Here is a 15,498-nt window from a genome sequence, read left to right on the forward strand (position 1 = left end):
CGGCCGGAGCTTTCCACTAGACCAGACCAGAGAGTCTTCAGACATTATAAATTCTAAAATTCCCCCCGTCGGGTATCCAACCCGGGACCCCCCACTTAAAACCACAGCGCTTACCGCTGCGACACGGAGGTCGTCAAAAAATCTTATTTTTATTTGATAATTCCCTCTCAAAAAGCTTCAGCCATTATAAGGTAACTGGGCCAGTTATCAGTAATGTCTTACTTGAATTTATAATGAAGAGGAAAAACCCTGCAAATAGAGAATAGTTCTTTTTTTTACTATTTTCGAAAAACTAAGTTAAAACCTGAGTTACACACAACAGTCTAGTTATATTTTTCTTTCAATTTTTAGTATAGGAAATTAGGAATAGGAACCTGGCTTAATGCGATTCCGAGCGCTTTGTTAGTAGATTACGATCATGGGAAATGACGCAAGCACTCCATCGTCATTGATTTATTTAAGGCTAATCAACATAATCGGGTGAAAAGAGTTGATCGCGTCAGTTTCTGCATTCTTTAGACGACGACGTGCGCAAAAATGCTGTAATCTACATAATATTACGTCGTGTCGAATAACACATTACCTACTGACGTGTATCGGCGTAATGTAAAAGTACTAGACCTAGCGTGACGTTAGCCTACGCCAAGCCTACGCAAACCTTGCGTTGTGATCGTCATTTTCGTAAAGCGAATTCTTACGGTATGCTGACACTATAGATTGTTGCTCAGACCGTTGGAAACAATTTCCCTTTGGATAAAATGTAAGGCAGGCTTTTCTCCCAGAGACCTTGTTACGCCGAACAAACAATGAAGCCGTGGTATAAGTGAAATATGCAGAACATAAACAAGACAGGAAAAAAAGTCTAAAGTCAATACTGACTGTTGAGTAATTTTCATGTCTGTCATGTACATAACTGCCTCGTTGGTCTTCTGGTTCGCACGTTCAACTAAGGACCATGAGGACATAAGTTCGATTCCCGGGTCGGTCCTAAATCTTAAATAAAGAGGTTTCTGTAAAAAAAAACATCTCAGTACCAGCCGGAAGTTAGGGAATTGGCTGTGAGAACCACCAGTGCACGGAGCACACGTTCAGCTATAGGTCCCGGTTATTCACACTTACTTGTGATACGTCGTTAAAGCCCACCAAACCGCATTGAAGCAGCGTGGGTCGTTGGGTCTATTCTGTAAAAATCTCTTCCCTATAAGAGAGCCAAGGCCCAGCAGTGGGATGTTGTTGGGCTAAAAATGGATACAAATATTGAATAATCGCAAATTTTTGGCTAGGACGACGTAGATCGATGGAATGGTGGATAGTGACATAAAGGTTTTGAGAGTTCGCAGTTGGAAAGAAGCTGAGAGCCCACCCAGAGTTTCTGACCTGAATCCCAGCAGCTCAACCTAATTGGTTTCCACAAGTCCGGTTTAATCGCTCTACTGGGTCAATGCAATCCTCTAGATAATATTTACGCTTTCCAATGTATTATTTTAATCTTTTCAACTTTTTATTACATTAAAATAATTTAGCTCGTAAATTATTCATACCATGTTAATGAGCATATATTATGTAGACATTGAACAGTCTTTCGTTATGAGTTTTATCGTGAATTAAAAATAGTTGCTTTTATCTATATTGTATAAATATGTAAAATATTTTATACAGGATTATTTGTTCAATAAGAATGATTATACTGGTATTTTTTTTTATTACTTGTTGCTTAGTATTAGCTAACAGCAAGGCCAATTCGAAGGTGAAAAATATACTATATTCTTAACCGACTTGATAAAACGAAGTAATTTCTCCACTCGATACGTATTTCCATACTTGTACATGTACATTATCGTATCCCGATAATGATATTTTTTAATGAATAGTATGAGCGTAATTAGTGTCCTATTCGTTAGAAAATCACTCAAATATAATTAAATACTATTAGTTAGCTTTTAAACGTTATAGTTTTTTACTAAATAAGGAATAACTTGAATTATTATTAAAATATTTTTATATACTTTCAGCGGAAGATGAAATAACACCCGGCTTTTTAGGTTTTTTGGTTTCCTATCTTTTGAGTAAATTATTTCAAAATATTTTTGCGATCGATGTAAACAGTAAGCATACACATTACTTAACCTATAATTTCAAAGGCAACATAAAAAGCGTAAGATATTTTTAAAGAAACAAATTTGTTGGTAATTTTGATGCACTAAAGTTAATTATCCCCATTAAGTTACAATAAACAGGAAAACGCGCAGTCCGTATCATTTATTTAATAGAATTTTATAAAAGCTGTATGCACACGCTCGGAAAAACGATCGATGTACCTATTTTGAGCGTAAAAATCGCTATCTTCGATCGTCGAGATTGCTCATGATTCGTCCACGTTTTTTACGGTTTAAAAACCCGTGGGAACCGTTTGTTTTCCTAGATCTCAACTAACTCTATGCCAAAAATCAAGTTGCTAAGTTAAGGCGTGAAGGATTGACAAACAAACAAACACATATTTTATAGACGCAGGCGTTACTTAGTGGAATTGCGTGATATATTATGTTTAATTTTCTATACTCCGCGTAGAGCAGGAGAATCTATATGGTGTGATTTATAATTTCTTCAATCCTTATACTCCACACCAAACAGATCTTCGGCAATGTACCCTCTACGCACGTTTCGCTCCGAAACCGGGGCGAAACGTGCGAAATTGTTAAGAAATTGGTCATTGTAAAGTCAACATCACAACGGTTTCGGAGCGAAACGTGCGTAGAGGGTACATTGCCGAAGATCCGTTTTATATGGAGTATAAAGATTGAAGAATTTAAAAATTACTCCATTCAGATTCTCCTGCGAATTAAGCTTAATTTTCATAAACAAACACACTGTCTGTATAATATTAGTTAGGATATAATATGTATTGTCAGATATCTTATTAAATTGATAGGCATTTATAGTAGGTTCCACGTGTTAGTTTCCAGATGAGTTTTTCGTATAAACAGATGCTATGTGATATATAATAATTCGGTCTAAACGAGGAGAAGCAAAAATTCGTTCAGTTTTTAGGTCGTCATTTGGAAGAGTGATATAAATAGCAACCGCGTCCAATCAAATGAATTGCCATTAGATTATCTTAGTGTAGGTAAATACGTTTAATTAATAGTCACTGTTATGACGCCATTTTAAATGTTAACGAACACCGATAATAATTATTAGGTTTCGCTTGCATTTCGTTTACGCGAGTAGATAATATTTAATTTATTTAACGAAGTGAGGTTCAGTTAATTTAAATTATGCATTGTTGGAAAGAGATTATAGAAGTAAAATAAATAACTCCGGTTTCGGAGATGATGTTTGCAGTAGTTTGGAATATAATTTAGTTTCTCCTAATCCGGAATGGTCCTTAGGTATCACCACGCTTCTGACGGCTGTGGCCGTGCTACGGGTTGTCTCGGTCGGATTTTCGAACGTCTCCGACTCAAAAACTTGGGTCGTTTGAGGTAAGAAGCGAGATATTAACGATTTAAGCACAAATAAAAGTAAGCACTTCTTAACGAATCCGAATCTGTGTAATATAATACCATTAAGCTTATAGAAAATTCGATCGAAATAAACGGTCGACTTCTACTTCACTTATTATAATTTTACCGGTGTACACTACGTTTTATTTGTCATCACACATCGTTTTCATCCGACATAATTTACATTGAACACAATATAAATAAGGATAATGATGTTTGAGTAAAAATAACCGTGAAAAATATTCATATACCTACTTGCGTATCGTTACGAATTCGAAATATTATTTAGTCCGATAATTTTTTGTCGATTTTGCCTTGTACTAATCAATGCGCATCTTTATATCTTTATCAAGCAAGTCCGAGATTCCTGAATACCGATCGAAAATACTAAAACTGCCCAAAAGGAAAGCTTGTAATATCGGACTTGTATGGTAAAGGTAGAAACACATTCGAAACACCCTACACAACGACTACGCCACGTTACCTCACGTGTCATTCGGCCTGAAACTAAATCTTTTTAAGTTGTACCTAATACATTTAACAACATACGACCACACAAATCCAACCGACGCAAATCCATGTAATAAATGCCACGCGGTTCAAATATGTGCGTGGCGTGGCGTAGTTTGTTGTAAATGCGCATGAAAGGGTCTCGACACGTTGCTTGGGGTGAGGTGTTTCATATGGGATCCTACCATTCTGCTATGATCATGTACCATGGGCAATTTATTCTGCTTTAGCATGCAATTCATTGCCATCAAGTTGATCGCACATTGCCGCACGAGCGACTGACGTTGTTGCATTTTCTATATCTAGGTACACACTTATATATTGTCAACAGGGGAATGTGTAAGATATCACAAAAGCTGTTTTTAGTGCAGAAAAGGCTAAACTATACTTGCAGTGCTTTAAATTATTATTATTGAATTAATTTATTAAACATAATTTACAAGTTCTTAATACTACTATGTTCTAACGAGTATTCTTACGAATTTTACAGTTTATCACCGTACGAGTTTACTGATATATGTTTCCTTTGCTGGACTGGAGAGTAAACGCATTTATAAAACGGATTCGATGATTCTTAGACCTGCCATCATTTAAACTATGCTTATTATATAATAAGTTAAGTTAAGTTAATCAATTTAACTAATTGATTAACTTAACGCTACTATATATTTTATGAATTAATTAATGACAAAGATTCATAGAACGACGACTCTGCTTTTATCACTGGCTGAAATATTGTCCTTCATAAAGAACAACGTACTGATTTTCTTGTTAGCTTATTCTCAATGGAATCTTCAATTGGGTAGTCACTATGGACGAACAGATTTTTTAAAAGAGCCAGTTTCATGAAGTAGTTTAAATTAAGAATAATTTTTATTTTCATTGCGTGCTGCACTTTGGCTTTTTCCGGCTTTTGTGGCGGTCTACGATCAACTTTAGTAACAGCTCACAGGGTAAACTATGATTAACAGATAATCCTTTATATCTGACACTCCATTGCTGTAAATTATAGGATTAATGTACATATTCTTATAAGTTTTGTAAATCAGTTCTATAAGGTAATATGTAAAATAAATTGGCAGATTTTCTAGTATTCAGTTATTCACACCGACGTGATTTTTATGTTTTATTTATACTAACTACTTTTTTTCCTTATCGTTAAAAGCCGCATTAAAAAGATTCAATCTATAGGACTGCGCTTTTAAAGATAAATATAATTTAATTAGGTAGGGTGAGCCCTACCTAATTAAATTATATTTATATTTCTATTGTTGTTATTGTAAAACTTTCTACATTTAAAATCAAGAAGATGTATAGAGACTGAATTTTGAATGAAAGGCCATACTTAAAGATTTCGCTTATTTCGGCCTTATATACCAATGAGTAAGTATATTTTACCTTAGGTCTCTGATATTATTTCTGTCTCTATCAAGGTCTCTTCTAAGATCAATATATGTTTTAAACTGTAGGCATCCTTACGTGTTCTTTATCCAATCAACTCAAACGAATCTTTTTTCATCAAAGTTACTTTTGCGAACCGCTAAAACGTGGCACACCTTTCGTTTTAACGCAGTTAGCTGTTACTTGCCAATTATAACGTAAACTCACGTTATAATTGGCAAGTGAATAGAAATTTTCTGGACAAGCACGCCCTATAGGTACTAAGGTCTCAAGCATAAGCCTAATAAGTTATATCTACGCCTAAGTTTATATCTACTTATTTACTGACGATATTGGATTGTATACATTACTTTGTCGAATGCAAAACTTGTGATAATCACATTACTAGTAACGCAAGCGCTGTAATTCGCCCTTTTACCTATTTTAGCCTGAAATCGCAATTGTTTAACGATAGTCGACACCCTGTTTTTACAGAAGCTACACAATATGTGACTACCCCATTGTCTAAGCTTTGAATTGTGTACATCACATATTTTTTATATATTTTCCACTGCCTATAATATATTTTACTGACGTCTGGAATTTAATTGTATGGGATAATAATTTCATTATAATTTTCCCTGTTCATAATAATTTTGCTCATTCCTAGGTACCATGTTAAGGAAAACAAGGAGCCTAAAGGTGTCCTAAAGCTGTCCGAGCTGAACGTTTCTTTCGCTCCCGCCAAAATGGGTCACATGAACTCCATGCAACTAACCTTTATGAAAGATGGATCCACGCGACACATCTATGTTTACCATGACGACCCGGAAGTTATAAATGGCTGGTAAGTTTTAATAGTAAAAAGTTATGGTCAATCTTTATAGCATCGATAAAGCGAACTAACTTTTTTTTGGTATCTTTATTTATATCAAAAAATTTTGTTTTTCTTCTATTTTTTAAACTCACCACTGAAAGTAATGAATAAATTGTTGACATAATAAGAAGAGTTAAAAAAATGGAGTATATGCTCAGGTATACATCAATCCGCTGCGCAAAGCTCCACCTACTGCAAGTGGCGTTCCCGTCAACACCCCAGTCGGATCTCATACTGCGTCTGCCTAAGGACTTTGCGCGCGAAGGCTGGCTGTGGAAGACTGGACCTAGACCTTCCGACGTGCACCGACGTCGCTGGTTCACCCTCGATAACAGAAAGCTGATGTACCACGATGAACCTCTGGACGCGTATCCCAAAGGCGAAATATTTATCGGTAAGTTTTACATTAAATGTAGATTTTGCTAACAATAAATTTGGTTTCACTACAAGTTGGTACTGCAATATCATTACTAGCTTATAACAGTACAGTGCTGGACAAAAGGCCTTTCCCAATGGGAGGGCTTGTCTATGATCACCACGCTGGCCGTAGCGTGCACTTCATACAAATTTAAATATAGCTCGTATAACAGGAGGATTTTTTACACTTCATGCAATATTCCTTTATGGTGAAGAAAAACATTGTGAGGAATCCTGCCTGCCTGAGAGCTCTACATAATGTTCTCAAATGCGCGTCTCAAAGTCCACCAATCCGCACTGGACCAGCGTGGTAGACTACGGCCTTAACCTCTTCTCATTGTGGGAGGAGACCCGTGCCTTGTAGTGGGATGGTAATCGGTTGATGTGATGGTGATTATGATGAATGTTACTGTCAAAATATATATATCCATACAATGTTTAACAAATAACAACTTTGCTTAGCACCTTATCAACAGATTACAGATAGATTGAATATTGAAAACAGACATTAGTCCACCCTGGGCTGTACCTGGGCTATTATAGGCTATCGCTGCGTTTTGAATAGATACTTTTTGATTTGATTATACACAAATGTACCTAAGTTAAATTTTTTCTTACTTGTCTTACGCTTATTGTAAACTATCTTTTTGTAAATCTTTAGTGTAAAGTTTATTTTTAAATTGTTGAGAAAAACACACCTACATAAAGAAAATCTAATTTTATTGTGTTTGTTTCTTTTATATTTTTAAAACATAATTTAAACAATATTTATGTATGTATCGTATGTTAGTAGTATAGTTATTAGATTTTTTTTTTTTAATATTTTCTAATTATTTTACTTTGTGTGTGTAAACGGGATAAGTATTAGTGTGTAATTATTCCTAAGCACGTATGTAATAATAATACCCAACGGTATCTCTTGGTTTTCCCAATCCTAAGGTTGGTTGTATACTCCTTTTTAAGTTTTCGCTTCTTGCGTAATCTTTTTTTCTTTTTGTGGTGTACAAATAAAGGGTATTTAAAATCCTACATAACCCAAGTTTAATGGGATATATTAATGAGCATTCCTTTATTTAATATTACAGGCCACGAATCTAGCGGTTACCATATCAAAGTTTCAAACACTGGCAACGGCTGTAAGGAAGCCCGGTTTCCCTTCCACTTAGTGACGCCTGAGCGGACATTCTGCCTAGCCGCTTCAACGCATGAAGACCGAGCCGGCTGGCTGGCGGTGATACAGCAGACCCTGAAAAGACAACTCACACCACAGGAATCCACAAGTAAGTATTATAAAGGACTACGTAATTGATAAAAAAAAGCTTCTTTGTGATTTAGTGCAATAACCAGGTTAATCTTCCAACCATTTTAAATGAAAATGTGAGATGTGTGTGATAACAAAAGAGAACACACGGCTAAGTTTGTTGTGGGCTTCTTCTTAGACCGGGGCGCGTGTGGAACCCTTGTAGCTTTAGTTTTAAGTTTACAAATATTGTTATCGCCATCATTTCACAGCTCACTTCTACTTACACATTTCTCATGTACGGCATTATAAGTGCCACCTACGGGCTACTTGAATAAAGATATTTTTGACTTTGATATTGAAGAAAATTAACTTGCCAGCTTTTCAACACGACATTAATAGAAATGGCTGGACAGTTCTCTTAAGTATAAAGTTATATAAATGAACTATTTCAAGCACTCTTTATGAATAATAACACAAGGTTGGGCCTCATAAGAAGGCTCAGAGTCACTCAGCGGGCGATGGAGAGAGCTATGTTAGGAGTATCTCTACGTGATCAAATCGGAAATGAGGAGATCCGTAGAAGAACGAGAGTTACCGACATAGCTCAGCGAGTTGCGAAGCTGAAGTGGCAATGGGCGGGGCACATAGCTCGGAGAACCGATGGACGTTGGGGTCTTAAGGTGCTGGAATGGCGACCCCGCACCGGTAAACGCAGCGTAGGTCGGCCCCAAACGAGGTGGACAGATGACATCAGGCGAGTAGCTGGGACCCGTTGGAGGCAAGCGGCCCAGGACCGTGCATTGTGGAACTCCCTACAAAAGACCTATGTCCAGCAGTGGACGTCAATTGGTTGAGATGATGATGATGATGATTGCTTTTATTTGGTTTATTATATCCTCGCAAATAAAAGAAAAAAATAACCTCAGTCGAATATATTTAAATTTTTTAATCACTATCGAAATACTTACTAAGCTTATTTACTAATCGACCGTCAATTGCTACATTTCAGTCATGCCTACATAAAAATTGTTTTTTTTTTTTTACAGTTGAAGCAACTCTCGTTCGCAAGCGCACCTCTTCAAATTCTATCAGCATATTCTCAGGGAGGTAGTTTAATTGTTTTAATTTATTTTATAAGCTTAAATCACACTGTAACCTATAGATAACGTTATATTTCGATTGCTTTATATTGTATACAATATTTATCTATGGAAATTAAATTATGTTTAAAGGAAACAATTTTACCCCACAGACGTATTTTTAGAATATTTTATTTGTAAATAAATTTGTTTCAGTTCAATATTATAATATTTTTGATTATTTAATTTTGTTGATTATAAGTTTACTGTAAGATTTTTAAACTGTTAATAAGTTTCAATAATTGTAAATAATTTATTTTATTATTAATTTAAAAATTATAATTTATGAAAACAGTGAAGGGACTGAATCTGTAATTTATACATAAATTATTATTATTATTTCTAAGTACTCTCTGCGTAAATGAATTTTCTGCGTAAAATATGCAGGTAAAAAAAAATTGTTTTTATAACCAGGCCTGTACGCACAAGATATCAACAGTAACTAGTTAGTAAAAAAAAAAAAACCTTTGTAGTATTGATCTTGTGTATTCACAAGTATTTACATCTATATACAGGGTGAATTTTTGAGATGGGCAAGGTTACCATTACTATTCTGGCGACGTAATGAGCACATGTAATGAAAAAACATCAGCACTTTTTTCCAGTTTCTACAACTCGTAGTAATTCTTTAATTTATATCAATTTCAGCAATAAGAGCATTTCTGGAACTATAGATGAATTTCTCTTATTAATTTGCTTATCCAAAGATATAATGTACTTTATTTTTTACTACAAGCCGTTAGATGTATATAAACACACAAATGTGCAGTTATAATAAACCTATATACCTACAGTTTCTACACCGTTGCTTCGTACCGAAACGCTTAATTGTTTGGCAGTGTTTTTGTCGGTAGGATTTAAACTAGCCACGGCCAATTCCCCCCACACCAGACCTGGGAAAATGCAAAAAAAAATATTTATCCAAACTGCACCGTTTAGGTCGACGTTTTCCTTTGGATACGGTTACTGTTAGCTTCCGTTGCCCATCTCTAAAACTCACCCTATATCAAATGTATTGCACTTTAATGTGAATTAGAATAGCTTTTAACTTAATTTGGGCTACAAAATAGCTGCATACACTATCTTGAAATATATTTAAATTTATTTATTGCTCTCTCGATTATATGGAAAAGACATTGTACAGGGATTTCGTATAGTTAAATTATTCGTACGTTAAAACATAACTTACTCGTACATACAATAAATATCTTATATTATAACGCTTTAGTATATTAAGCAATATAATTGTAGACATACAAATAGATGATATGCTTATATGTCCTGTAATCTACTGTTAATCAAGTAAATTATTAAAAAAATGGTAGATTTTGTACGCACTTTGAGGTAAAAAACTGATCATGGAACTGTAAACATAATTATATTGACCCTAGTGTGTAAGACGTCATTATATGGTATAGTTTTTCTTCATCACAAAGACCGTTTGGCTGATGTGCTTTTTTATGCTAGTTGTTTTATTAAAAGGAAGCTCGCGAGATCTTTTGCTTTAACGTCAATGTATTCTACTTAGACTTATACACACATTTGTGCAGGACTTAGAATAACCGAACATGTAGATATATTCAGGTTAGGTTAGTTAACCGGTTCCTTGCATTTAAGTTTGAATATAGGGATTGAAACAGGTTTGATAAAAACCAATATACATGTATATATCAGGTGACATCGGTTTCAAAACGAGCGGTCAATGAACCCAATCTACGGTCACACGAGGAATCTGCTCAAAAACGGTTGATGGATATGGTTCTCCAAATAAGCCCCGGATTGAGCAGCGAATTTTCAATAGTTATCAAGCCCTTATGACAGCCAAGGCTAAGCGGTCTTTGTAAGATAGAATACCTATGATAACCGCTTTAGTATAGGAATTATTATATCCTCATTAATTGAGTTTTACGCGGAATTAGTATTAAAATGAAATGATGATTATGAATAATACTTAGACAATGAATTATCTTGAAATATACAACAGAAGGTAAATAGCGAAATAGAACGTAGTTATTTTGTACACTATATCAGTAGTAATTAGATGAATCTTATATAGAACGGATATGTTTTAAGAAGTCTTCACATCAAAGGAACCGCCCCGCCGACACAGCTTAATTTTGAAAGAATCTTGGCTTATCGGCAACTTGCGGCTAATATATAACATAATCTCAGTTGCTAGATTTCGAGGTACCAATGTTCTTAGGTTGTTACCAAGGTGGGAAGCAGCCGAAAAAACTGGTCTGTGTCTACAAGAAAATCAAAACCTTTAGGGTACATTCAGATCTAGAAAGTAGAAAAACAACCGGTATGACACAATATCTTGAAGCGCTAGTAAAGGAAAAATCCGTAAATAATTTTTTAGTTACGTCTCTGTATGGACGAATTTATCATATCTGTACGGAGCGGATGGATTTTTAAGTACAACGTAAGTCCTCGCCGTTGACAAAATCAGCGTCGGTGTGCGGAGAGTTAATAAAAAACACGCTAAAATTAGTCCCGCTAATTTCAACTTCTAAATCATAAATTAATATTAATAGATTATTTTATATAAATAATTAGCCAATGCGATTGTGTTTTCACCTCTAAGGTGGAAATGCACTTTCTGTTATAAAAAGAAGCATGCTTTTATAGATTTTATTGAATAATAGATGAAAAATCACGGAAATTAATTCCAAATCAGGCCATCATTTCGGTACACCTACAGGGAGCAATAAAACTAAATAATGTTTTAATATGACATAACGAGTGAAAAGATTCAAAAATAAATCGACTAAAGAAAAATATTTTAAATGGAAAGGATTTAAAAATACAAAGTTAAATAAAACATTCGTCATGCATTAGCATAATGCGTTTTAATGAATTCGCGTTTCCGGTATTTATAATAACTTTATAGCAATAAAATTAATGTTAAACTATATCGTAGTATAATTCAAAATTATTTGCGATGCCGTATCTTTTATTTATCGTAGTAATAAATTATGCCTGAGAGCATCTTGTGAAGTCATTTATGTAGGTGAATGTAGTGTCATGTATTTATTAAAATAATTTTCGTAGTTTAATAAATAATCTGTTATTAGTAATCTCGCGGGACCTTTTCTAAACTATAGATTGCTTTTACATATAAATTAAAAGATTATTTGACATACATATTACTATATCTATAATAATAACAATCTTTATTTACAAACAACCTAAAAAAGACCTATAAGCTATTTTAGTAACTACGCTATTTAGAGTAGCTTCCATTTACAGAGCACTCAGAAAACAAATGCATTCCCACCCAGTGCTGCATAAATGGATTTCCTTGTTTTTCTGATAGCGTAGTCAGAATGCCGTTGGAGCTTTCTAGATTCTGATCATCACTGATGCTGCTTTTTTGTCACAATATCATAGAAATCAGCAAATATCAAAGATGCACAACAGAAACGCTGTTATCTACACATATAAAAAGGTCGCTTAGAAAAAAGGAGTTCTCGTATAAATGGAATATACTCGATTTAAGTCTTTTGACCTTAAAAGTTTCTGGCGATATTTGGTTGTCACCGCGTACTCTGTAATGAAAATTTTGTGCAGTTATATCTATAAAATATAGAGATAGTTAGGTTTTTTTTTATGAGAGACGTGAACTGCGTCCAGCTGTGGTACATTATTTAGAGGATGATCATAGTGTGTTCTTCATATCACTAATATTTTAATCCTTTGACATACATACAATCTAAATTTGTTATTAGATGGAACAGAAAAAAATATTTATTAGTTTTTTGCGCGCATCGATAGTCGCTGTGAGACCCCTTGCAATACCAGAAAGCAAATAAGTATTCTTCTAACATTTAGTTTCAAGGGTTCATATAAGATTTTTTTATCTAAATTATTCAGTATACATACATATTTATTTTGGAGTATTTATTATTATTTCTGTGTGTCTTTGACTCTTAAGTAAATAATTTTGCTATATACATACCAATATCAAATAGCTACATCAATTTAATTTATTAAAGGAATTAAATCGATTAGTATGTAATGAAAACTTAATTTACCAGCAAACATTACCTAAAGAAATAAGATTTTAATGCCAATGTATTGATTACGATTGCTTCATGAGGGTATGGGGTAAAAATGTTAGACTTTTACCGATCCCTCTGAATCAGTGGTGAGCGCCTTATATGTTTGTGTTTCGGGTTCCCGCCGTTGCGGGTAATTAGTTAATTTGTAATTTCTAAATTTTCCATGGTCTGGTACGGTGGGAGGCTTCGGCTGTGGCTAGTTACGACTCTCCTGACAAAAACGCGCTGAGAAGCAATTTAGCGTTTCAGTACGTTGTGTAGAAGCCGATCAGGGTTTATTATAGCTGCGATGAGATGCGTGCGAAAATCTAAATAAATTTAATAGCACATTTATCCGCGAAAATATTAACCATACAAAAACATTTTAGCTGTGCCAAATGGCTCGATATATATATTTATATATATACGTATACCTATCAGCTATTTAATATGACACATACAATTTATTTGGAATGAATATAATTCATAGTCGTGTATGTAGGTAATGAGTAACTATAAAATAATTTACTCTTAGAGAAATTTACGTAGTCTTTTCTTCAATTGTCATCAGAATATGCGGTGCGTTTAGGCTTCTCGAATTGAGACTTGCTACATCTGTGAATTTAAGGTGATTTAGCAAGTCTATACAAACACAAACCACAACTCTTCTCTAGAAGAATGTAAAATGCACATAAAATTTCACTTGGTTGACTGGAAGAGATCGCTATGTAGCGATGAGGCCGCTTATTGTGTACATCGTGTAAACTAGTTTTTTTATAATTTTTTTCTGAATTTTTATGTGGTGTAAAATAAAAGTGTACTTATTCATTCATACATTCATTAAAAATTTTGAATCCGGCTGACGACTGACTGACGAGTTACTCACTGACTGAGTGACTGCGAGGCTAAACCTGTTGACCAAGTTTAGACAGCGTATTCCTGTTAACCGTAAAAGGGTACTCAATATTTTTTTCTTTCTTAGTAACTACTTAATAAAACTTCAACACTGACTGACTGACTGACTAACAAGATAAATGTGTTGTCAAAATTTGAACAACGTATTCCGTAAAGGTTGTAGGGGAACTTAATATTGTTTGCTTCTATACTCATATCGTACATATTGCAGACTCTCAAATCGGTTTGGCATATTAATTATAACCTGGTTGAATGCCGGGAACAACTTTGACGATACTGAATCATTATTCATATTTATAATAGCCCACCAAACTAAATTGGACCAGCGTGGCGGGTTCTATTTAGGTATCTGGCTTTCTATCCCTCCCATTAGGGAAAAGGCCTGTGTCCACTAATAGGACATTAGTTATTCTAAAAATGATGATGATAATGCATACTTAAAATATCTTAACATTAATGAATTAACAATATAAAATAATTAAATTATATTACTGCCACTATAATAACCCATATTGTAGCAATGAAATATACCACTATATTATAAAAAGTAGACTAATTCATAATTTTATGGTCGGACCTAAAGTTATTCATGTAAAAAAGCATCTCTTAATCTCTTAACTAAACTAAATTTGAACTAAATATTGAAAATGGACATTAGTCCATAGATAGTAGATAGACACCAATGACAGGTTTAACTGAAAGGTTATCCTTTTCTATAGAGAGAATTGAGAACAGGATAATCTTAATTTTAGAGCTGTCTATTTAGTATACTTTAGTGATTTGTGTACCTTGTGTACAACCAGTGGCGTGGACTTCATATATGCAAAAATGCACTTCCTACACTAAAAATTTCATACAACTTGTATGGAAGGCGAATTTTTCAATTTTATGCGATTTTCCTACTTTATAATAATATTAAGATTAAATTTCAGGCGTAGCCCATATGCAATGAAATTACCATTGAAAAAAAAAAAATTTCATTAAAAGAAACACAAATTAAATTTAATATAATCCTAGAAAATAATAAAATAAACATGAAATAACTATTAAGATAAATATAAAATATATATTTATGCCTACCCTCGTTAAAACCCTTATGTACGCCACTGTGTAGGTACAACAGAAAGCCACGCTTGTGTTATTTGTAGAATAGGTAAGCACTTTAAGTCGGATTCTTAGTTTACTGGAGTAAATTGTCTTTTACTCTCTTCTTTTTTTATCATATTTTAATTGGAAAGATAATAGTGTTGCGACAAAATGAGTCATACGAATTACTATGAGCAACTGATTCATATGACGCGTGGCCGAACACATTTTTTTTTTTTTAAATCTACCTATAAAGCAATGAGTTATCGATAAACTAAGATTTGCGTGGTTAATCAACATTTCTTAAATATAGTTCAACGAGTACATACCACGAAAATATTTTGGGATTTGTCGATATATCGACCCAGTTGCATGGATCGTGGTC

General features: G+C 34.1%; 1 protein-coding gene across 2 annotated transcripts in view; it reads left to right on the plus strand.

Moving 5' to 3' along the window:
* Positions 1–9,156, plus strand: part of LOC120630433 (arf-GAP with dual PH domain-containing protein 1-like) — a 34,727-nt gene extending 25,571 nt beyond the window's left edge. The window contains exons 4-8 of one of the 2 annotated variants that reach the window (XM_039899664.1): positions 3,390–3,482; positions 6,064–6,240; positions 6,429–6,664; positions 7,773–7,967; positions 8,977–9,156. In XM_039899664.1, coding sequence (XP_039755598.1) covers positions 3,390–3,482; positions 6,064–6,240; positions 6,429–6,664; positions 7,773–7,967; positions 8,977–9,041 — 766 coding nt within the window. In that variant the 3' untranslated portion in view covers positions 9,042–9,156. The remainder of the gene's footprint in view (positions 1–3,389; positions 3,483–6,063; positions 6,241–6,428; positions 6,665–7,772; positions 7,968–8,976) is intronic. The other variant, XM_039899665.1, reaches the window with a different exon arrangement.
* The last annotated feature ends 6,342 nt before the right edge of the window (positions 9,157–15,498 follow it).

The sequence above is a fragment of the Pararge aegeria genome, chromosome 16, assembly GCF_905163445.1.
Source record: "Pararge aegeria chromosome 16, ilParAegt1.1, whole genome shotgun sequence".
NCBI lineage: Eukaryota > Metazoa > Arthropoda > Insecta > Lepidoptera > Nymphalidae > Pararge > Pararge aegeria.